A 23,989-nucleotide genomic window follows, 5' to 3' on the forward strand; every position below is an offset into this window, starting at 1 on the left:
TGATCTGAATGTGTATTCACAATGGTGTTCTGTAGCCCGCCAATTTGTTATCGGTGTCAGTGTGTGTAGGGTATAGAAGTATATTTGGCGGGTTAAAAGACAGTAATTATAGAAAATAAAAGGACGTAATGGCTGGAAAGGATTACATTAGTGAAAAAGGTGAGGCAAGATTCCATAATCTTCAAATGTATTTTTCGTCCAATGTAATTATTAGCACTGTACACTCAGTCAGTGTCTCATGTTTCTAGAATGCCTATAGCCATATAGATGTATTTATATTTGTTTTATTAATCGAAATATAACTTGTGATACGAAATTTTGTTTAAGAGGCCCAACAGTTACCAATGCATCAATTAAAGTTATGATCAGTTTAACAATTGTGTTCTGCAACAGCAAAAATTATAAATTTGTTTAATATAGGGTCTTATTTCTCATATTCTTTCAGTGTTAGCCATTATTTAATTAACATTTAATTCATTTTCAGAGAAACTCAAGCAGTTTTTGACAGAGTTTGCTGCCGTAGATGCAGAAGGACACAAAGACTTCAAATATGTACATCACTTGGTGAAAGTAGCACATCGAGAGCAGGTAACAGTATTAAATAAGCCTTGAATTAGGTATGTCTGCTATTGAATCTTACAGAAACCATTTATAGAATAGAATAGTCTTTGTCATTCGTTAGATCCTTCGTAGGCCTAAGCCAATGATTTAGAATATGTCATAATACAAATACAATACAGTAGATTAAATTCAAAGTTTTAACAGCTGTTTACAAACATGTCTAATATAATACAGTATTATACCTATCTAACGTGTGCCCACCCCCTCCAGATCAGCAAACAAATTGTCACTGTCACTGAATTTAAAACAACCAAAAAATGGAATTTGGAAGCAGGGATCAACAATAATGATAATGATTTATAGTTTAACTAATTTCTGTTCATCATATTTTAAGGATATTTGAAGCAAGTTTCTGTACTAGAACAGATAAAAAGAATTTGATACAAATGGATAATGAACTGTATTAAAACAAACAGATTTTTATCCAAGCAGCCAAAAACTACGTGTTGGAAGGGAGGTGACACGTGTGGGTAGGGTCTAGTTGTGGTGATGGTAATAAACATTGGGAAATTTTGCAGTCGCCTGAATAAATAGTATTTACGTGAGTCCTGGGGCTTGAAAAACTGAAAGTAAGCTGATTCCAATCAGATGTATTTCTGCTGTTCTGTGAAAGAGACCAACTGTATGTATGGTGTGTTTTGTTAGGTGGCCCTGATCATTGAGTTGGATGATGTGCATGACTTTGATTCTGAATTGGCAGAAGCCATTGCGTGCAACACACGTCGATATGTCAGTATTGCTTCTGAAGTTGTCCATGAAATTTTGCCGGACTACAAGGAACGAGAGGTAAGATCAGCATCAGCGGCTTCACACGCACTGCTGCTGCAGTGTTTGCCAGATGTTCATTAGATAGATTTTGTTGTAGTTTGAAGTTTGTTGGCAGTTACAGCAGACCATTACTCCATTAAGGTTGGTACATACCATTCTCAAATGTAACTGAAATTGTGAGTGAACAGAAGAACATAGATTGGTGTATAACCACTAATTTGAAAGTTATTGTTTCTCTGATGTCTGTAAAAATGAAAGTTTGCAATGAAACCTATAAAATCTGCTAAATTACACTATTTTGGGTTGCCTTTGTCATTAACATTTTCTTCATTGTATAAAAGTACATAGTAGGCCATGAGCAAGTGGACAGTCTATTGTTTAAATTTGTTTCAACACTGTGAACGTTGATAACATTTGGATATGAATGGGTGATGTTAATGTTTGTCACTGAATGTTAATTAGTTTTAAAATTTCTATATCGACAAAATGACTAAAATCAAGCAGAGTAGGAAAAATACCATCTGCCTTTACATTCAATAGCAGCAAGCCATGGATTCACCTTTACAAAGGTCAAGTTTTATAGGTCCTTGCTGCCTCCATCTTCACATCACCCTAATGATGGAGGCAGCCATGGACCTCTGAAACAAAGGTAAACTTCTACCAGACTACATGGCGCAACAACCCAGAAGACAGCCATTTTCAGATTCACTGCCCTGAAAACCTCAAATCCTATGTCATACTTCATTACAATCATATGCCAGTATGCACTGGTCAAAGATTTAATGCTACCCAAAGCAAAGTATTTCAACAATTTATTTTACTGGTTATGTCTTATTTTGGCATTACATATTTCAGTCAACTTATGGCCATCTTCAGGTGGCATACAGAAGGTTAAATTGAACCATGTGACATGTTAGATTTTCAATATGAGAGTGGCATTACTCTTGAGATTAAAATAGTAAATAGCATAGTAAATCTGAGTAAAACCACGCCCCAAATCTTAAGGATTACATCAATATTATTAAGATACAAATAAATTATGAAATTTTTTGCTGAGTCACACCATACATCGTACATACTGCATCCATCCATCATGATGATGTTTACGTGTTTGTAGTTACAGCAGGATCCTCAAAAATGTTAGTCAGTTTGTACCAGACTAAATGACACAGCATCCCAAAGGAAATCATCCTCATATGTGTTATACCTTGTAAAGTCTAGCATGAGCAAGACGAGACGTGAGAGGGAATGGCGGAGGCAAAAGGCTTTTATGTTAGAGATGTTAAGGAGATTCTTGTAGTTGCAAGTGGTTACTGATATTCTGATAATTTTCTGTTTGGCCACTAGGTGATAGCCAAAGACGCACTCGATGTGTACATAGAGCATCGTTTGCTGATGGAGCAGCGACTGCATCAGCCCGGTGAGCAGAGAGACGTGCGTAACAAGTATCCACCGGAGCTCATGAGGCGCTTGTAAGTCTCGCAATGAACACTGGTGCTGTTTCTGCACCTGGACTGTTTATATTTATCACCACATCCTGAGCCTTCTTGTTTTTATTCCCACAGACTGCTTAATCCTTTAAAGCCCAGTGGTAACTATGTGTACGAGCTTCTTTAACATTCAGAGTGTATTTGTGGGTTTCTTTTAATTCTGAGGCTAAACAGCATTGACCAAATCGTCATTGTAATGGAGAAGTGTTAAGTGATCAGATGAGGCTTGGTTTCAGAGGGTTAAGACAAATTTTAATCATCCTCCCTTCTATGCCTGAGTCATCCCGACCATCATTTAGTAATTTAGTATGCATTTCTTGCTTTCCTTGTACTGCTCTTCCTCAATGTGTTAACAGTGCCATGAGTATATTTCCGTCTCCCCGTGATGTGGTATCTGTTATTGCAGTGAAATCTGTTTCAAAGATATGAGCCTCAACAAACCAGTTCCAATCCGAGATGTCAAGGCAGAACACATCGGAAAGTTGGTTACAGTGCGGGGCATAGTGACTCGATGCACTGAAGTGAAACCGATGATGGTTGTTGCCACGTACACTTGTGACCGGTGTGGCGCAGAAACCTATCAACCGGTAAGGATCTTGTAGAAGTGTAAGATATGTGGTAAGAGGAACTTGAATATATATAGAAAGGATCTGAATTTATACTTGCAGTTTAAGGGAAAACTGAGTTGTGTATGATGTACTCTTTCAGGTGGCCAAGGTACAGGCATGAAATTTTATTATATCAGCGACCTCTAGTATTTTGTGTCCGAGTGTCAAGATGAACCACAACGAGGGCTTCACTTCATTAAAATTTGATGGTTTTATGATCCTTAATGTTCTTTGACAGACTAATGATAACAAAACCTGACAGTATTATGAAACCATGGCAGTGAGAAAGAATCATCTTATTGTAAGAAATGTCTTTGTTATAAATCATAAACAGTAAAACACGCTGAAGAAGAATGAGCATTTCAGTGGTATAATCCTGCAACCTGATTCATTTGATGTAATAGTTGCATTTGGTATAACTGACTGTGATAATAGTTCTGATGGGAACTCAAAGGTTCGTTACCATTATTCACAGGAGCTCACCACTACACACTGCTCCTGAGCCAGATGGAATCCATTTCAGTTAACGTTAATATTACCTTCCCATGTATGTTTATGTCTCTCCCGGTTCAACAGGTGAACTCCCTGACCTTCATGCCACTGGTGATGTGTCCAAGTGAGGACTGCAGAGTGAATAAGGCTGGTGGTCGTCTCTACCTGCAGACCCGTGGCTCAAAGTTTATGAAGTTCCAGGAGCTGCGTGTTCAAGAGCATGTGCGTCGTTCTCTGTATTAGCATGCGATTTTAAGTACGCTTGGTGGATAATTGGTTCTAATGTCAGAATGTTCTGCAGCACAACTAAACCTTAAATAAATGAAATATTATTTTTGGTAGTGACGTTTCCCTCATAGTTTATAGCCATAATTCAGTCAGTATTTTATTGTAGTCTGTATTTTAGGACATGATAAGGAACTTGATGCCAAATTGAGACTGATAAGGCTTTAGAATGATACAGGATATGTAATGTGCCTTTACTAGGTAGTGTGTGTAAAGTTTAATTTTGATTACAGTACAAAAAACTACAAAATAAAGCCAAATGTGTGCTTGTGAATGGATCAAGTATGGGGCTAGCATCCTATTAGAATTTCCATGTTCAATATGAGAGCAATACAGACTGTGACAAATATAAAAATGGACTTGTTTTATGAAGTGAAGGTGTTTGTGTTGCAGAGTGATTCTGTGCCTGTTGGCAACATCCCTCGCAGCCTGACAGTACTGTGTCGTGGTGAGACAACTCGCCGGGCTCTGCCGGGTGACCACGTCTCAGTTTCAGGGATCTTCCTTCCCCTCATACGCGCAGGATTTCGACAGATAGCCCAAGGTCTGCTGTCCGAGACTTTTATGGATGCTCATGTGAGTCTTGTAGTATTTTAGATCGGAATACAAGTTTCTTTTTCTGTTCCTTCTCCTTTCTTTAATCTTTGTTTTGTAATCTTGTGTTCTGCGTTCTCCTTGTTATTTGAAGACATCTCTTTATTTTCTCACTCTCATTGTCATTAGCCTTTACAATTTTTACTGCTGTTCCAACAGTTGAGGAGAGATGTTTGTACATTTGTTCAGTTCAGATGTCCCTTCTACACATTTAACAGTGCAGAGCTTTAAGAAACAATAACAGTGGATCATGTTCACCTTCTTCTGTGGTCTCATTGGCTTGTACTGCTGTGTCTTTGTTAAAATTTGCTGCCTCGGAAGTTCCACGCTAGTGCTATGTTTTCTTCAGAGTAGCCATTGTTAATTGCACAGGTATTTTTGATTGTGATCTGGATCCCTGTCTCTTACTGGCCAGTTTTCTTGGTCTGATCTCTTCTTTTCCATTCACTTTTACCCTGAAAATTGAGGCAACACATTATTCAGTACATTGGTAACTGCCTGCAATATTGCACGGAAGACAACAGTCTAAATATGAAAAATACTTTGTGCACAATGCAGTTCTGTAGTTTGATCTGCCACTACATGGGAAAGTTTTATAAATGCTCATATAAATTGTGTAGTGATTAGGTTAGTAGCTTGAACAAGAATGTGATTGAATGGGCTGTGTAGCGTGTGGTGCGTCTGGACAAGACAGAAGTGGATGAAGCCCCAGCTGCAGACCTGACTGCAGAGGAAGTGCAACAATTAACACACGAGGACTTCTATAGCCTTCTGGCAAGTTCTCTTGCACCAGAAATCTATGGACATGAGGATGTGAAGAAAGCTCTTCTGCTCCTCCTTGTAGGAGGGGTAGACCGCAAACCACAGGGAATGAAGATACGAGGTGTGCGCTGTTTGTTTATTTTATTCTTATACTCTCACTGTAGTTATGTTGCAGAATTGTGTAATCTGCCAAATTTTTTTCATTTTCTTCCCTGAATTTTTCTGTTTCCTTTAATTTTTTGCTACTGATAGCAACAGTAAGTTCCAGTTGAGACTAGCAAAAATTAATAATCATGGAAATTAGTCAACTTTTATTCCCACAGTTTTGTTCAATATAGATACCACTACTTGGTTATCTGATTAGCCTCAGAACTTCTCACCTTGTTCCTAATTTAACATTAACACAATCTGTGTTATTCATTTGTGTGTATAATTTTCATTAGTGTAGGTTCCTAATGTCCATTATTAGTGGCACATAATCTTATTATGATTTTTCAAAATTCATATGTTTTTGATTTGCCCGTTTAAAGTTTATGTGGTTTATGAACTTCCTTGGTGTACATAGAACTCACCTTAAACGTTCCATACTGTATGGTCTTCATTTGATGGTGATTACGACAGATGACCAGGCTTCAGATTCAAGTGATCCCCATCGCTTATATTGTCCTCATACCACCGTCGAACTAGGCGCAGGACAGATGCTGAGCTGAGTTGATCTGCTTGTCTTGCTCCAGGAAACATCAACATCTGCCTCATGGGTGACCCTGGTGTTGCCAAGTCTCAGCTTTTGTCGTACATTGATCGGTTGGCATCCCGTAGCCAGTATACGACCGGTAGAGGCTCATCAGGGGTCGGTCTCACTGCGGCTGTCATGAAGGATCCCCTCACTGGCGAGATGATGTTGGAGGGCGGAGCACTTGTGCTGGCTGACCAAGGCATTTGTTGTATTGATGAATTTGACAAGATGGCAGATACTGATCGAACTGCTATACATGAGGTGATGGAGCAGCAGACAATTTCAATTGCCAAGGTAAGACGTTTGTCATTGGGTTCATTTGAGTCAGCATTCTTTATTATTAGTTTCATTAAAATATTTTCTTCTTAAAATACTGTGAAGACAAGGATGCACATCTGAATAAGATGTGTGTGATATTTGAATAAATATGGCACTGTTTGTAATACACCTGTGTGATTGTCAGAAACTTTAGAATTGATGTATCCATACCTGTTCTTGAATTTTGCCTTAGTTCAGATGAACATACATTTACTTGATTTTAATATATCCAACACATGCTGTTTATGGAAGCACTTGTGTTGACACAGTTTTCATGTTGCAGGCAGGGATTATGACTAGTCTGAATGCGCGCGTCAGCATTCTGGCAGCAGCGAACCCGGCATTCGGACGGTACAACCCTCGCCGCACCATAGAACAGAACATTCAACTTCCCGCAGCTCTGCTCTCTCGTTTTGACCTGTTGTGGCTGATACAGGACAGACCGGATCGGGACAATGATCTACGATTGGCTCAGCACATAACGTATGTACACCAGCACTGCAAGCAGCCTCCTGCCACTGTACAGGCCCTGGACATGCAGCTGATCCGACGCTATATCGCTCTCTGCAAGAAGCAGCAACCTGTCATTCCAGAGGAGCTCACAGACTACATTGTGGGTAGGTCAACGTTGATGTTTGTACCATATGGGTAATGTTATGACGGTGCCTTATGCAATTTTCTCTTACTTCCATAACTGCTTCTCATTTGTTTGTGCCCAGTCTTTCGCTGCTGTTTTGTGTATCTTACTGAGTCTCCTCTACCAGGGTGCATCATCTCGTGACACGGCGTCCATTCTCCGTCCTTCCAAAAGTGTGTCATCAATCCCTTGCGATGAGACAGAGACAGTCCCTGAAATAGTGGAAACTCATTCCATGTTGACAAATTTATTGCTTTCCTTTCAAGAGGTTTCCTGATTTAACAGTTGGTCTCTTGAAAACTTCTTAATAGAGAACTCAAATGGAAGGAAGTCTGTAATTGCAGCTTGCAGTGAAAGCCATGCTGTTGCTTTCAGATTCTTACGTACATATGCGCAAAGAGGCTCGGAATGTAAAAGATATGACCTTCACATCAGCAAGGAACTTGTTAGCCATCCTGCGTCTGTCAACAGCATTGGTAAGTATGTGAAGTCCATCTGATTGTCCTTTGTCTGACAGGTTGCTGTCTTGTACTAGGATATGTCTGCACTTCTTAGATTCATGTACTGAATGTTCACATTACCAAAATCTGCTTCCTTAAGGTGTATTTCAATTTTATCCTCTCGGCTATTTTTGTACCAGTGTGAGGAACCAGGGTTACATCTCTTGTGTCTGAAGTGTTACATTATATTATTTTATTAAGATTTTTATTCTTGAATTTGCATCTCACAGACAAAAAGTGTTAAAACCATCTCTATTGAAATTTTAACAGATAAATATGTCAAAATATGAAGAGACGAGAGCATTTGGAGGGCCTGAGCATAGCTGTGAGGATAGTAGTAAAATGGATCTAAGGTAAAAGTATGGATTCGATTCAGCTGGTTAGGGGTTGGGACCAGTGATTTATGAACATTTGGGTTCCATAAAAAGTGGGGAATTTCTGCACTGAGCATGACCCAAGGAGTTATTTAGTATGTGATATTTATCCCTGACTTTGATAAAGTGGATTTTAGAATATTGTCTGTGTGAACACTTCTCTTTGTAAGTATGTATATCATACTCGCGTGCCCTGTGAACTTTACATGAAGCTGTAAGACACACTAGTGATGTTTCTTGAACAGTTTGATTCATTTATAGGATGCACTATCACAAACAGTACTTTATAAACAATGTGTATTTTACATAATTTATTACGTGTATTTCAGGCTCGCTTACGACTCTCAGATCAGGTTGAAAAAGAAGATGTGAATGAAGCCATTCGCCTTACAGAGATGTCTAAAGACTCGCTGAACCATGCTGAAGATCGGTATGGAAGGTAAGATGAACGATGAAATATCATCTTCTGGATCGAGGCCACTTTGGCAGAAAATGGAAAGGCAGTTAATGTTGAGTTATTCTTCTTTGTGACTGTTGTGTGCATCTACGTGTGCTCAGGATTACGTAGTTGCTGCAGGAATTTATAATTCCTTTCTGTATAGAAAATTCTTGTCTGTAGGTTTTCATGGCTGGAGTTCAGCGTATAACTTTGGCTTCTGGGCGAGATCTGCGTTGAACGTTTGGTATTAATTTTTCGACAAACATGAGTCCTTTTGAACTGCATTGTTTGCTGAAACGTTGGTTAACTCCAAACATTCAATATGGCTTTCATCCAAAAGTCAAAGTTATGTATAGAGAATGTTCAGAATTTTAGATTGTATAAATTTCCAAATGTTGTGTTCAGAGAAAGTGTACATCATCCCCCATTTTACATTCAATGCTAGTGCCGTGCATAAATTACTGTGGTTTAAACTGTAAATTCGTAAAAATTAAAATTGAAAACGTACATTCGACATTTCTTAACATGCATATGAATTGTCAGTAATGGAAGTCCCAATTAGATTGGACTATTCCAAATGAAGCTGTACCCACCTCAGGTTCAGTTAATATTATATTTATTGAGGCATGAGGGTAATTTATCCCTGTGTTAAAGCAAAATTTGTCTCTGAGCTTAGACATAGTGTTGTGATGCTGTGTACATAGTCGTGGGGGAGAGCCCCTGAATGGTGTGGGTGGGACAAACAGATGTTGTTTTGTATTTGTAGGACAGAGAATGTGATGGACAAGATCTACAGTGTGATCTGTGAGCTGGCAGCTGAGAACAAGACGGTGAAGGTGGCAGATGTTATGGAGCGCTGCGCAAGTAAGGGCTACAACCCCAACCAGGCGGAAGAATGCTTGGAGGAGTACGAGGAGCTCAACGTGTGGCTTATCAACCAGGCTCGCACCCAGATCACCTTTGTGTAAGAGGAAAATTGGTATGTAGCCGCAAGGAACTCTGATAATAGAACATGAAGGCCTGAAAATATAGCTGCTTGACCACTTAAATCAAGTTCGTGTCTCAACGTTGTATTTCTCAGATGTTCTATGATATTGCCCTCATACCAAAAGTCACTGTGTAATAACCATTTTATAGGCTCCCAAGCGGTTGTCATTGGAGGAGACATTCTACAGGTGTGTAGGGTAGCTGCAGATATATTGTATTGAATAAGCGGTTGTGAAGGAGGTCTACCAGTTTGGATGGCTAACGCCTCTGTGTGAGAATTAGCATTTTACATAATATAATAAAGGGCCTCAAACTTGTGTCAACACAATGATGAATGTATGAAGAGAAGGTTTCGCGGTGACTGAAGTTGATGAGATACTCGCAGGCTACAAGCCGAGTCAGGTGGCCGAAAGCTGAACAAACCAAATCTTCTGCCGATGCTTCCACTTCAGTAGGAACTCCGTGTTGGACAAGGCGTCAGTTTATGTGTACCAGCTCATAAAAGAAGCTGTTGAGATCTGCCTAAACGACGACAACTTCAGCAGGGACGATGGTTTCCTGGTATCCTGAGACAAGATTGCTGTCCATCCAGAAGGCTGAGCCAGCTAGTGCGAGCACGCGACTTCAACCGGCCAGCACGAAAGAAAGCAACGGATGGGCTACCAGCAACATCATTACTACCTGTCATCCATCGCCAGTTCCCATCAGCTGGCGCACAGGAAAGGAATGGACTGGTTACCCAGCAACCCTGTGGATGAGAACGGGTGGTTCTCAAAACAGCAAAAGATATGGTTTGTTGACCTGACATGGCTTGTAGCCCGAGAGTATTTTCATCAACCACAATGATGAATCTTTGGACTGTCTGAGCGGACGATGGTTCCTTAAGAGGAACTGCGCACCATGGAGTAGTTACCCGTCCGGTTAACATTTATCCTGCAAGCAGGAGACACGTTCAGAGAACATTTAAGGACAACCGTATCTTCGCTTTATAAATCACCTTTCTTATTTATAAGAGGAATTTTGAAAAGGAAGTGTTTAGTTTTCTATTGAGCAGGCTTCCTCAATTGGAAAAATGATCTTTCTGGGGTACCAGATATCCTGACTCGTGTTTTACAGGCAAAATTATTTATTAAAACAGGCTTCTGCAGCTCTCTAATTTGGTGTTATTAATCAGCATATGAATGAACCAACTTAGCATTTCTTTCAACATTGTCATCTTTGATTTGCAAATGCAGTGACAATGGCTTGTAATAAGCCAGACTGCTCCCACTTCACAACCTTTGTGGTTGATCAAGCTTTGCTATTTAAGAAAGGTGTGAATTGATGTTAATGTTCTTTGTCATCACTTCCAAGAGGAATCCTGACACTACTCTCCTGACTGGTTGTCCCTCTCAGTTCATCCCATCTAATTATTTTGCCATTTGATGTTATAAAACCAATGTCGTAATAAAAATAGAAGAAACAAATACATAAAAGGAATTTATTACGGTCTTCCTTGTTCCTCAAAGTATTAGGCATACTTTGCCTCTTCAGGTGTTGCAGAACTCTTTGAGAGGTCCTGTTTTCTCTTGTTTCAGGGGATCATATTAAAGGCCATTCTTTAGTATGTTGTATTTATTTGATGGTCGTGTGTAAAATTGTCGCTGTGAAGATCAGTGACTCAACCTTTCGCCTCACCTTATGCAGTAGTCTTGCGTGATAGTCAATCATAAGTATACTTTATCACATTTAATGATTTTCTTTTCTAAAAAAATGCTGTTATTACGTGCCAGTAAACCAAACTGGAGGGCAGAGCGCTGTTTGAATGGAACGTCTATCTGGGCTGATCGTGTGCACGGAAGATAGCATTAGGCTGTGCACATTCTGTCGCCAGCGTATTGTTAGACTCAGGTGGCCAATTTCATACGATTCAAAATTCCCCCCTTTTCTTAAATCGGGGCTTCAGAAATATACTCCCCTTGTTATCTTGGGTGCATATGAAAGTATATTTTGGGTCACACTGAAAAACAATGGGAGAATGGATTTTTTAAATGGAAATTGTGTTTGTCTTTATCCATGTGCTTAAATTCCAATTGATTGCATTATTTTAAATTATCATTTGGACAGTCAGTGACAAAATTGAGGCTTCCGATATCGTATACCATTCATTCGTGAACCGTTGTTCTCTATTATTTTTTTTTATAGAATTAGTTCTAATTAATTCAGGTTATAAAAAACAAGTCTTGAATAGATTGCATGAAATTGTGTGAAGGGGCACACCAATTTTGCAGTTCACCTCATTCGAACGTGGCCCACATTCATTTGACCGTACCTTTATTATGTGCTGGCATACCCCTGGCCCTCGTCCGTTCTCTGAGTCCCAACGCGCAGCGTCTCGAGAGTTTCACATCGGTGTGGGATGGTGCAGTGAGTACCAGTTTGAGGCCCAGTTTTGCTTTTGATAGGCACAGAATATTACCTGCTAGAAAAATAACATTCTGTTGTTGCAAGTACGACAAACTCGGCACGTTGCATCAGGGCAGTATCAAGATGGCTGTCTTCTGGGACGTGGCATCGCACAGTCTGGTAGCTGGCGGCCGAATCAGAGGAGCTTACTGTCTCTGTCGTCACCCTGATGATGGAGGTGGTAAGCACCTTTGAAATGCCAGTCAGTATCTACCTTTGCTACATCCCGGAGGACGGCCATCTTAACCTCAAAGTCCTACATCTAACAGTACTTTGAAACCTGGCTGCATGGACAGAGCAGTCTCTCTATTGGCTGTTTTTTATTTTGTGTTGTTGAAGAAAACGTATATGGACATTAATATTGAATCTTAAGATGTGAATATAATGCTAATCGGTTATTACGTTGATATTGGGCAATTATTTGTTGTAGACATTAATCGAGTGTTCTCCACAGCAATGAAGTCGCTTTAATTTGGAGGTATATTTGCGACTAAAAGTTGCAGAAATGCGCCCTGTCTGCCTGTCCACATGTAACAACTTGAGAGAGGCAAAATTTGTTTTACTTGAAGACCTGGATGGGGAAGTGACTGGGTGAGGGATTCCCCTGCAATTCACGAAGGTCAAATTGTGGCTTACGTTTTGCAATCTGTTGCCCATACGAAGGCCGCGTTCATTTATGGGAAATAAAGGTCGAGCGTGGAAATACTGACTGCTGCGTCTCAGGTTCTTACATTTAAACTGCGCACCTGGCACTTTGCCCGCGCATGCGCCATCCTTCGGGCTGCCGTGTGCTTTGCAGAGGATGCGATCTGGCGGTAGAGTGCTGGCAGCTGTTTCTGTGGAACCGGAAGTGGTGTTATTTGTGATATGCAGATGCGTCAACTTTCAGTCAACATAATTTGTTTCTTTGTTATTTCATTCAATATAAAAATTTGCAGTTCAGTTAATGGATGTAGTACATTTTATGTTATATGCTGCTTTTGTGGGATGCTTTGCCAAATTTAAACTTTCAACTTCAGCACATAAAACAATTTGTGTCGTAGGCAAATTTATGTATTTATTTCGGGTTTAACAACACTGTCGGTGGCTCAGACTGTACAGCGTTGAATAATAACGTGATTGATGAATAGGAGAGGATGTGGAAGGAAGCTGTTGTGGCGTAATTTAAGGTAGGAACCACGCAAAACCTCTGACCCCGGAACCTCCTGACGGCATCGAGGAGGGTGGGAGGAGACCCGATTAGGTTAGGCCTACCAGGCATCGGCGGATCGTCAACGTGGTTGGTTTCAACATTCGGGATTTTGTCGTGTGAATTGTTTTGTGCAGAGTTTCAATTTAGTGGCGACGCGAAGTTCAAGACGGGCCGTAAACACAGTTTTATTTATCATGGACCGACTCCGTGTTGCGTACGAGTGTTTGTTCCCTTTTCCCTGGGACGACGACGTAGAACGCGGAATTGATTGCTGTTTGTTCAGCTTGCAATTCAGAGCAGTTGCTGGCATATTAGCGCTTCAGACAGCCCTTACAGACCACAAATAGTTCGTATAAAAACTAATTTTATGGGTGTGGAACTTGGTCTCCTACTCGAAGGGTAAAGAACGTAGAATCAGATTGTCTGAGAACGTGTGCGGGGGGGGGGGGGGGGGTTGGACCTGGAAGCGATGAAGTAGCAGGACGGGGACAATTACGTACGACAGGCTTCATAATTTGTGCTCCTCAGGGTGATCAAATCGGTATCAGAAATTTACGCAAGTTATCGGGGCTTTGTGTACACGGTAGTTAACCTCGTGGTTCTATAGGGCGTGACGTTTCGGAACAGAGAAGAGGCTATTTAGGGAGTTGGCGAAGCCGATCACAGAGTCCCCGTTTGATATTTTGAGTTTTTGACTTACCGAGGCAGCGACAGACGGTCAGGATTCCGAAGGTCACTGATACAGCTTTATAAACGCCGTCAACTGCTGCCTGGTCGCAGGGGAGATGTTTACAGTTCCAACTCTCTCTCTCTTTCCGAATTGAGAAATTGTTGGAATGGGGGAAACCCGTGCATCCCCGGCGCGGTCAGCGGTGACACTGTGCCCACTCTGTTCCGTGTGGAGCTGTACCTCAATTTTTCCATACTTCCTCACGACGCGGCATCTAATTAATCACAGGGACACATTTATCTCCTTTCAGCGCGAACGTTCGTCCGGCATTTCACGTGCCAGTTGCCACGGAATGATAATAGAGGGCAGCACTGTTGTCGGTGGTGGCAACACGAGGCACCAAGATTTGTCGTGGTTTGCTTCAGGCGAACGTCAGGATAATATCTTTCTTAATCAGCTCCCCGTCTGATTCGACGTCGTGTAACCTCTATACCTGCAGCGTGGGGTGGAATCGGATTTGTCATGTAATTCGTTGGCATTTGCATTGTTTCCGTCAGCTCCACGTCGTCCCCATTTTAGAAGAACTTTCAGCATTGTAGGTTAGTGAAGGTTGGTTAGGTTACATTCATGTGCGCTTCGCGGCTTGATTATGTAACATTTCTGTATCAACTACTGACAGTTTATTTTTGAATATATCACACCCACCTCCTCCAGTTCTGCGTGACTTCACGGTGTCAGTTTCGTTTTTATGAATATTCTGATGGGGGCGAAGACGTAAATTGGATTGTCGTAAAACAGAGGCTTAAGTGGCTGGCATTGTCATGGAAACGAAATGGATGAGTTGTTTAGGATATCTGAACATCGGTGCTGGTGAGATTGACTTCTTACGGGCTCCTAATCTCCCACCCGTGATCTAGTGACTGTCCTATTATTACCTGATGACATTGCATTGCGAAGGCAACAATGTGTGGTGGATCCCTGTTTACTGTCGAGTTTTAAGAACGCCGTGCGTGAGTCATTTCTACACGTCCTTCATTCTGTCCGGTGTGCCTGCAGCCGAGTAACAAATGACGGTCTGCTGTCTGTCGCCACTAGAATGCGCTCGTGTCAGCATTTGTACGCAATTAGACCGGCAGCTGTTTGCATTTAGAGAAGAATTTGTATACAGTTTCATAAGAAGCAGTGGCGATAAGCTATTATCAACACAAAGTTATTATTAGAAACACCCTGAGTGGGGTTTGTGTCGGTTTGCCTTTCGATTTATTAAATGTTCGTTTCAAAACTCATTCTGCTGAAGTAGAGAAGAGCAAATACGCGCCGAATTGAAAACACAAAATGTGTTGGATGCAGGTTCGTGTTTTGTAATTATTATTTCTGTATTGTTTGGTCACGCTGTAACAAAACAAGAATGCAATGCGCGTTATTACCGCTGTGTTTGCTGTTGACCGTCTAATTTAACGGGCATTTATAGGTACAGAGTGACTGTTAATTCATTTTTAAAATGTTTTTGTTGTCGTTAACCTCACAAAGGGACTAACATTGTAACCAACTTTACGACATAAAATGCCACCACCACAATTATGCTTTGTATTTTTTTTTTAAAAATAATCTGTTGCCTGCATGGAGACTTTGCATTACTTTGGTCGTATACTCGCGAAATTGCAGTTATTGTTGGTTGCAAATTTAAATTGTGAGGCGAAGCAATGCAAAACTGACCTTTATATTGTGTTAATGAAGTCGTTTAGAACATTGTTATCCGTATCTCCGCGTGCTTGGTCTGGTAGCTAGGTGATCATAACAGAGTTTTATGTTGTAAAAGCGATCTAAGTCCGCTGTTTCGGTAGAATGTTGAAGGCAGCGTAGATCTTTACTCTGACGTTTTAAAACCGCCCACGACACTGTAGTAGGCCTTCCGCGAAATGATCTGTTGGATTGGACGCTGTTGCTGTGGGCTCGTGAGCACTAACACTAACATTAGCACTAAGTCCTCTGCCGCGAGTTCTAAAGCCAAGGCGATTTCTGTTATTGAGCACTAAATGTCCGTCCTAAGCCCGGCAGTTGTAAATTATCTGTACGACCGCCATTACGTGAAACCATATCAAGGGATCTGGCTTATAATGCTTCGATGTCGTGAGTGATCCGTGTTCGGCTGGAGTTCAAGCAGGCCTAAGCGGCGTCCATTGGCTGAGATTAGTAAGGAGGTGAGGATGTGAAAGGAAACTGTTGGAATATAAATCACAAAAACGTAGGGTCAGAATAGTCGGGATTCAAACAAGAAGCTGGCGTCCACTCGGTCGTCTTACGTTCTGTTCGCGACTGAGGAGCATTTCGAGGCCACCTGCGGGATACCAAGGCCCCGACCTCAGGATCCGTCTTGATTTCAGTCGAACCTTCCGGATGCCGCGTGTACGTCACATTCCCGTCTCCTAGGTGACCTGTAGCCTAGAAACCGCCGAGAAGCAGTAACAAGCTGGTCGCGTTCTGATGTAATGCCTCCAGCGCTGTTCTGACATTCGCCTCCCACGACGTGAGCCGCGTCTCGTACGCTCCGGGCGGAGTTAGCGAGACAAGAAGGCTTCATTATCCCGGCACATCCAACATCCTTCTTTGGAAGCAGTTCGGCTAATCAAGAAACTCTCGGGCTTTTATGGAAGTCGAAAGTTCGGTGCCGTGTTTACAAGAGCCCGCCAGCTTTCGCTTATGTTTCCACGAGATCCATTTTGACACGACCCGTTCACCTTCGTCGTCGTCCTCAGAGTAGCTTATTCTCTTCTACCCGTTTGAATCTCCTGCCCAATCCAAATCACACATTCGTCTTTAAGCTGAATGTGTGGAAATCATTTCTTCATTGAATCTGTTACGTATTAGGTCTACAGGCTCCCCCCCCCCCCCCTGAATGCGAAAGCTGCTGAGATCATTGGAATTCTTAAGAAGTGGCCTGCAGTTGTTTGACGGGGTTGCACCACCCGCGGCCTTGTAATCCTGGGGTCTCGGCTTCGAATTTATAACTTGTGTTGGGCAAGGCCGTGGTCTAGGCAACACGGAGTTTTCCTCCGTGGCATCCCAACAATTACTCCATTCACACACAGAAGAAGGCAATGGCAAACCACTTCTGGATCATCTGCCAAGAACGTATATGAACAGGTCCCAGTCCGAGAAAAGGATCGAAGGATCCTGTTCATATGGACCTGTCGTCAGACAGAACACTAAATAAATAAATAATAAGTGGTGTTTGTTCCTACGCGCATTTGCTGTCATCGCAAGAATCAGGAAGCTGGACTGTGTGATTAAATGCCATTGTCGGAAAGCTTTGTCGTGTGTGTGACTTTTCATAATGGATCGCTCGGAGCCAGGCCGTTGGTGCTGGATTACGTAATGCACTTTTTACCTCAAAATGTCAGTTGCGAAATGCATGAAGTGACGCGCCTCTGAATCGAAATCGGTTTGATTGCATTTCCTTTGTCGAGTGCGAGGAAGTCTCCAGCAATTGTTCCGTTGGTCGTCGTTAAACGTTTGTCGCTGGGAAAAGCTGAGTGAGGACACGCACAGTTAATTCCGGAAATGATTACTGCCGTTCAATTCACAAGATTTGTACTTCCGGTTCCGTTTGATGGCACGCTAAACATGGCGACGATGCGAAGTCTTTTTCTTGTGTTACGCAAATATTAATGCAGGAGTTTGTACTGATGGATGCAGAATGCACGGTTTATCGGTTCCAACTCTTTCCACTTCTCGCTGACTTCATTACATTGTTTAATAACGTTTTATCTGAGCGTAAATGAAGTCTGTCTTCGCACTTTTAATTTCGGCAGCCTTTGTCGTGCTGATCAGCCCACGCTTGGCTGGACGTTTTGTAGTTTCCGTGTTTGATGCTCGCTGGACCCCGTGTCCGTCGCAGATAGGCGTTTTGAATAGTCGAGCCAACCTCGATTATCGATTGTGCGTCTGTCGATAAACCGGTCCTTCATGCCGGTGCTCGTTTCGATTGTCACAAGGCAGTGGTGATGACGTTTCGGTAGCAGTAATAAGCAGCGTCCGCTTTGCCTAAAGTTGGGTTGTACTTTGCTCCGTCGTCTTTAGGTGTTTCGTTTGCAGACAAGCGCGTCCTGTAACTCTGTGTTGAAGTAACATTTAAATGTTTATTTGAGTCGTCATGACGGCGGAAATTGTCTCGAAGCAAAGAAAATAGAAGTTAGGGAATGCACACAAAGCGACACGTCTCTTGGGTTTTCGTTCTGTATTTTCGATTCGTGAATCCTAATTTTTCCTGCTATTTTATAAATGGCGTGACGCAGGCGAAGGAACTCCAGTATTAAATTTGACCAAAATCTGTTCAACGTTTCTGGAGTCGGAAGACGACGACAGAATTAGAAAAAAAAAACCTCTTAATTTATGGGAGAGGCTGTTAAGATGCACGGAGAACGCGTCTTCTTGCATTTTCGCGGGAAATATTTTTCACTCCGCTAGTGACGTTGTTCAAAATTAAATTTCGTTTGCTGTCGACCCAGAGCTTGGACGGACGGGCGAAGGTGAAGGTGCATTTTGCAGGTTTCGTTGCGAACGAACGAGGTTACATTCGACCGGGACACCCGAAACATTGATGTTGCCAGGACGAGTCATTCGTCGCTTTAAATTATCTGCGTGGGCTGCGTAGGTAACACGCGGAGTCATCAGGCAGCCGCTTTGAAGTCTGTCTGTCTGTCAGTAGGCCGCGACCTCAAAAGGCATCGTTTCGATACGCGGACTTGTTTGCGTGGATCATGTTAATTACTGTTCCTTACGATTCGCTGATGCGATTCTGAACGAAAGCTGTGTAATTAAGCTCTGCTCGCTCCGGGTCAGGGAGCCCTCTGCTTTCGCCTCAGTCGAGTGGAACAAATGTATTCAGGGCGGGAGGTTTCGGGTGCGAATCCAGACCGCGGGGGTGGCCTCACCTTCCTGTACCCAGTCCGAATTACTCGACCAAAATGTTGTATCTGTTCTCTGTTTCCAGTCAGATGAAACTACGTGATTTTATTCGCTCTCCCAACTCAATTCCTATGAAAGTGGCTGACAGTTTACTCAATTGCGTCATTTCTGCTGCTGGTTAGGCGTAGGCAGTGTGGAATTGGGAAGGAAGCTGTTTTTTGAAGAACTGCCTGGGATTTGCTCTTGGGAGATCAAAGAAATCACGAGAAAGGGCGAACGTATGGTCCATTCTTATTGTTAACTGGCATCCGACAAGGTGTGGAGGGTTCGAGTGAGTCGTCAGATTCCCGCTCCGGCCGATTGATTTCTTTTGTTATCAAAATGAGTGGAAACGACCGACAACTGGAGCTAATGTTTACGGAACTTGAGTTATTTTTGCTGTCATGGTCACGGCTGCTTAGTTGACCCAGAGGTTGGTTGTCAGGGTAATAATAGGCTCTCGGACAGAGGGACACGCTGCCTGGACGGCCATCTGGAGCACCCCCCCGTCCCCCCCAACAGAAGTCTAGGTCGAACGAACCGTATATATGTTGGCGTACCAGCGTCGTCTGTGTGAGATTGTGATATGAGGACGCGGTATGGAAGGAATTTGTGTGTTCTTTCAGTGACAGTGGTGGATAATTCTACATTTTTTTAGGAATCCGCGTTTTATCTCACTGTTAAAACATGAAATTCAGAAAGTAGTGCTCGAAGGTTCAGAAACATCGTACTCATCAAAATGCACTCGTCACCAGCGTTGATCGGCGTGGCCGTTGCCTTTCTGAATTTACTAATTCAATCGCAGACTGCAGCTGAAGTTCCGCCCGGAGAGACGTCTGAGTGTGGGGCGAAGACCGGAGAAGTGTGTCGCAGGTCTGGTGATGTATCTTTAATCCTCTCCTCCTCTGAGCATCTGTCGTGCTCTGTCTTAGTGAAAGTTTAGTTTTCAGTCGTGTCTTGGCGCTTCACGCGAAGTATTTCGGATTCTTATCAGCGAGAATTATAAAATACACAAACACAACCCCAACATTCCAAATGTCAGTTCAAATTTGAAGTCGTTTAAGTTACGTGAATGAGCTGTAGGCCGTCTTCTGATAGGTCAGATCGCGGATGCAGCGAGCTGGATCCTGTCTCTTCCCACTTTGGTTGGTGGAGAGACTTGGTAAAAACATGGAAATACGGAGGAGAGGCGTGGGGGCTTTTTCTCGGTTCACTGCGTTGTCTTCGGGTTGTGGCGTCCAGGACGGATTCCTGTCCGTGACAGTTGTAGGCCCGCGCTTTGCTGACTACGTTCCGTTCATTCCAAAGCGAGATTGGCTGAGACCCCACTCAGAAAACGCGCCCTTTTCTCCTCCTATTCAAATGTTTCTGATGCAACGTTTGTGAATGTCAAACCTCTCAGCATCTGAAGTGCAATTTTGTTCTGCTTCATTCATTGCCAGCGTCTGCTCCGAGTAATTTTCCGCTTCAGAAGAGACCTACAAATACGACTTCTGTTTATTTGGAGCGACAAATTATCCTGAATATTAGCCACTGCACCGCACTTCCGAAACAGATTCTAAAATTGCAGAATTAGTGTAATTTGCTTCGGACCTAAGAGAGCGCCGATCCCGGGTCTCTGGCTGTCTTTCAGGTCGTGGGACGTGTTTTCGGAGGTTCTGGGGCGCTGTCGGCTGCAGGCGTCGAGGCGAGGCGACGGCTTCACGTTCGGCGTGTGGCAGTGCCTGAGGAATGAGACAGTTGCTTCCCTGGACCGGATGATTCTGACGGACGTAATTCGTGTGGTGGACGGAGTGGATCTCGTCCGTCTGTCGCCCGCCAGTGGCTTCGCCAGGTAGAGCCACAGCTGACGACGTAAAATTCACTTTACTCTGTCTTTCGTGTCGTCCGTCTCTGTGATCAAAAAGTTTGCTTCCCACGAGGTTTCCCTACAAACATTCCGTACGCATTTATATTTCCCTGTCCGAGCATTTGCCAGAGTTTGTGACCTTTGAACTTTGCTGACGGCTCCAGTTACGTCGGAATTGTTTGGGGCTCTGGGGTGTCGGACCACGTGGGAGGCCGTGGTGAACGCGATAGGTCCTGCCGAAGCTTGGTGTTCCGTAGGAAGCAGACGATTTCATGGTCGTAAGAGCGAATATTGGCTTAGTGCAGTTATTTGGTTAACGCGATTAGGAAAGTGGAGTTTCTCGAAGTTCATAATTTGTTGCTGTAATTACATTGTGCGTCCCTTACAGGGCAGTTTCTGGTGAAGAGGAGTGGAGGTGGCAGGTGGTGGACCGAGTTGCAGAACTCTTCAGGAGCCACGTTATCAGGCTGCGCCTCGATGACGTGGAAGGTGAGAGAGAGACGCAGAGAAAATTTGTTACATCTCTGGACCTGCAGTAGGGGCATTAGAATGGCTCCAAATTGAAATTCGTATCGAGACAAATCAGAGAAATGTGCACGAAGTTTGTTAAAATCCAGTATTTTTCAAAGAGTAGGTTTTTCGAAGTAATTCTGTGGGTTACTAAAATAAATAAATAAATATAAGTACACCTTTAACTATTTTTTTTTTCGAAAGTGAGTCTCAGCTGTTTTTTTTAGAGTTCTTGTACAGCCAAATAATTAAATCAAGATTTTTGTTGAAACTTTTACGCTTCAGTGATTAATTTAAAAAACAATAGGAACGTTTATTATTACGACTAGTGAAATTCGCCGTCTGTGCAGGCCGTGTTCGTCATCACTACAGGCATCTCTTCCCGCTGATGATGTTTGCCTTCATGAAGATGCTGGTGATTCTGGTTCCCCTCGGTTTCCAGTTCATGGCCGTCATCTCGGGAAAGGCCCTGCTGCTTAGCAAAATGGCGCTGGCCCTGGCCTCAGCACAGGCCATGAAGAAAGTGACGAGCGCCTGGTTCGACGTGTACCATCCACCGCACCCCGCGTACTACCCCCACGTCCATCGCAGCTACCACCCACTGCAGGTCTGTAGCACCCTGGAGTCCCGTGAGCCCTTGCAATGCGAGTGTTTCGTGAACAACAACGCTGCTGTTTTCAGGACTTCCAGTCTGCGGGACCTGCTCTGCCCGACGCGGGACAGCTGCCTCACTATCAGCAGCAGCAGTACCAGTTTGTCTACCCCTCGGTGCCCTCCGTCTTCGACCCGCCCAGTGACGGAGTGCAGAGACGAAGCAGGAAGCTCCTGAGTTCCTGAGACTCCGGGAAGAACCAAATGGAGGAGTAATTTCTCAGTTTTATCCGGAGCAAATCTCACCGGAATCTTCGTGAAATTTCTTTGTCGACATAATTCACTTCGAAACTTTTGAACTAAAATTTTACGTAAGTCTCGAAACCACCGGAGGCTGCCTCATTCACTGCGTTGACGTATATTTGCGAACGTTTTGTTTCCTTCCAAATTTGTTTTTGAATTCTCCATCCTGAAAGTTTCTGAATAAATGCATTCATTGCGATATATCCTCAAAATTCCCATAAATACTTTGACTTCTTAAAAACTTTCCCTCTCCTCCCTTACAGCTGGTGTTTTCCTGCGCCAAAGGCCGTGAGGAACTTGAAGTGGGCCTCTCGTTCTGTTGCGAGTGCAAATTAGGAATTTGCCTTTGAATGTGTTGAGCCGCGTCGAATTTTGAACATCGCCCGATGTTTCTGCAAACATATCATCTGCTATCTTCAGGGTGACTCTGTGCTTGTTTGGATGTAAGGAAGTTGCAGTACAGTCTGGTAAATGGTGACTGGCTTTTGAGAGGTCCATGCTGCCTCCATCTTCAGAATAATGATTATTTTGTGACGATGCAAGTTGTTCCATTATGGCACCCTCACCTTCCTGCCTTGTGTCATCATTACCTTACGCATTACGAAGTAGCAATAGGGGAGAAGGCGTGACAGGAATCTCATATCAGTTCTGGATGTTTGCGTCGCACATGCGAAACTTTGCAGTCGGAGGACGCGTTCTGTGGCAGCTCAGAGTCCGAAAGACAACTGAACTCGGTCAAATACCGCACGTATATCTTCGGGGCAGAGTGATTTATGCGACGACAAAACGCATTTCCCTTAACAAACAATATTTTCATAGAGGTTTCTTTATGCGGCTACAAATCTTGGCTTAACCTCCCGCGTTATGACCTTGTTTATCGCTGTTGTCGCCCTGGGAAGTGCTCGCTGGCGCCCATTCCGCGGCCATGTTTTCGTCAAGAGCGTCATTTCAGACGACGTCGGCTTTGTCAGCGTCGACTCGTCCACCTCTCGGCGCCCGTCGCTCGTAGTGTTTTCTGGCATTGCCCTCGAAATGACCGCTTGAACTATCCCACAGGACCACAGGTGGTCGCCGAAGCGATGCGCCAGGTCGTTGGCTTTGCGATGTTCGCCTTGCAAGTGACGGGCCGACGCCCGCTGCCTTGTTCCTGCTCTCTCGCGTGCATTTCGTGAGAGACATTCACACTTTTTGCGCCCACGAAATGATTTCCTGGAGTTGTTGGTGATTTGTAAATAGAAGAGCATCTTCCTGCTTCCTCCAGTAGAATTCTCGACCGGCCGCTCTGATGTTGCCGTGTTTTTTACGCATTTAACTCGAAACCCGCGGTGTAGCTTCCATATCTCACTTTATTCGTCGTGGAAAATCTCGAAATGTTGTCATTTTCACACAAGTCGGTGTGATTTTACCGTCACTAGAGCCGAATTCTCAACTGCGGGCAGGTCACGAAATTCCCGGGCCACTCAACTTATGGGGCAACCTGATTCCTGTGCATGATCGATTTACGAATGGAGAATCGTGAATCTGCTCCGGAACAAAAATAAATATTCCATCATTTTTCTCTTCATTTCACGGAGGAAAATTAGGGCGCGAGCATTTGTTTTTAATGACGTCAAGAATTTTGAACAAATGAAGCGCCAAGGCGCAGGAGCTGAAGTGCGTCAACGTGGAAGTTTCCTTCAGGAAAGGAGTCTGGGTAAACCGGAAGCAGGAAAAACACGTCTGCGTGGCTCTAGGAAGTAATTCGAAATATTGCAGAGTAAACAGGCAGACATTGACGAATGCCCTCCGGTTCACAGGACGCCCGATGCAAATAACTGCATGTCACGGGGGGGGTTCATACTTAATTTAATGGCGAAACGTCTGTGAAGATG

General features: G+C 43.2%; 3 protein-coding genes across 10 annotated transcripts; 2 read left to right on the forward strand and 1 right to left on the reverse strand.

Moving 5' to 3' along the window:
- Nucleotides 1–4: 4 nt before the first annotated feature.
- Mcm7 (minichromosome maintenance 7) lies at nucleotides 5–11,077 on the forward strand. The gene is made up of 13 exons (XM_022074320.1): nucleotides 5–159; nucleotides 485–588; nucleotides 1,267–1,407; nucleotides 2,737–2,861; nucleotides 3,286–3,466; nucleotides 4,064–4,201; nucleotides 4,658–4,840; nucleotides 5,528–5,741; nucleotides 6,355–6,650; nucleotides 6,958–7,291; nucleotides 7,687–7,787; nucleotides 8,515–8,624; nucleotides 9,391–11,077. Exons 1-13 carry the CDS (start codon nucleotides 129–131, stop codon nucleotides 9,590–9,592), a joined length of 2,160 nt encoding a protein of 719 aa, XP_021930012.1. The 5' UTR covers nucleotides 5–128; the 3' UTR covers nucleotides 9,593–11,077.
- On the reverse strand, nucleotides 4,834–14,959 carry LOC110834811 (uncharacterized). 5 transcript variants are annotated; one of them, XR_015534441.1, is made up of 5 exons: nucleotides 13,949–14,894; nucleotides 12,693–12,892; nucleotides 11,923–12,072; nucleotides 6,193–8,852; nucleotides 4,834–5,313 (listed from the first exon to the last, which is right to left on the reverse strand). XR_015534441.1 is itself a non-coding variant. In XM_022074344.2 (4 exons), exons 1-4 carry the CDS (start codon nucleotides 14,861–14,863, stop codon nucleotides 7,432–7,434), a joined length of 357 nt encoding a protein of 118 aa, XP_021930036.1. In that variant the 5' UTR covers nucleotides 14,864–14,959; the 3' UTR covers nucleotides 7,286–7,431. The 5 variants fall into 5 exon arrangements, 2 of the variants coding, with proteins under 2 accessions (XP_021930036.1, XP_021930040.1); XR_015534442.1 differs by lacking the exon at nucleotides 12,693–12,892 and having other exon boundaries at nucleotides 13,949–14,087; XM_022074344.2 differs by lacking the exon at nucleotides 4,834–5,313 and having other exon boundaries at nucleotides 7,286–7,523; nucleotides 12,788–12,892; nucleotides 14,854–14,959.
- On the forward strand, nucleotides 12,883–22,330 carry LOC110834808 (DUF1676 domain-containing protein Osi23). 4 transcript variants are annotated; one of them, XM_087346109.1, is made up of 6 exons: nucleotides 15,096–15,268; nucleotides 19,621–19,738; nucleotides 20,499–20,699; nucleotides 21,103–21,203; nucleotides 21,575–21,831; nucleotides 21,906–22,330. In XM_087346109.1, the coding sequence occupies exons 3-6, from the start codon at nucleotides 20,623–20,625 to the stop codon at nucleotides 22,059–22,061; spliced, it is 591 nt and encodes a 196-aa protein (XP_087202235.1). In that variant the 5' UTR covers nucleotides 15,096–15,268; nucleotides 19,621–19,738; nucleotides 20,499–20,622; the 3' UTR covers nucleotides 22,062–22,330. The 4 variants fall into 4 exon arrangements, with proteins under 4 accessions (XP_021930032.1, XP_021930033.1, XP_087202235.1 ...); XM_022074340.2 differs by lacking the exons at nucleotides 15,096–15,268; nucleotides 19,621–19,738 and adding an exon at nucleotides 12,883–13,225; XM_022074341.2 differs by lacking the exon at nucleotides 19,621–19,738 and having other exon boundaries at nucleotides 15,084–15,268.
- The last annotated feature ends 1,659 nt before the right edge of the window (nucleotides 22,331–23,989 follow it).

The sequence above is a fragment of the Zootermopsis nevadensis genome, unplaced genomic scaffold (assembly GCF_977971745.1).
Source record: "Zootermopsis nevadensis isolate Lab colony 2312 unplaced genomic scaffold, Znev_1.0 Znev_ptg000010l, whole genome shotgun sequence".
NCBI classification, from domain to species: Eukaryota; Metazoa; Arthropoda; class Insecta; order Blattodea; family Termopsidae; genus Zootermopsis; species Zootermopsis nevadensis.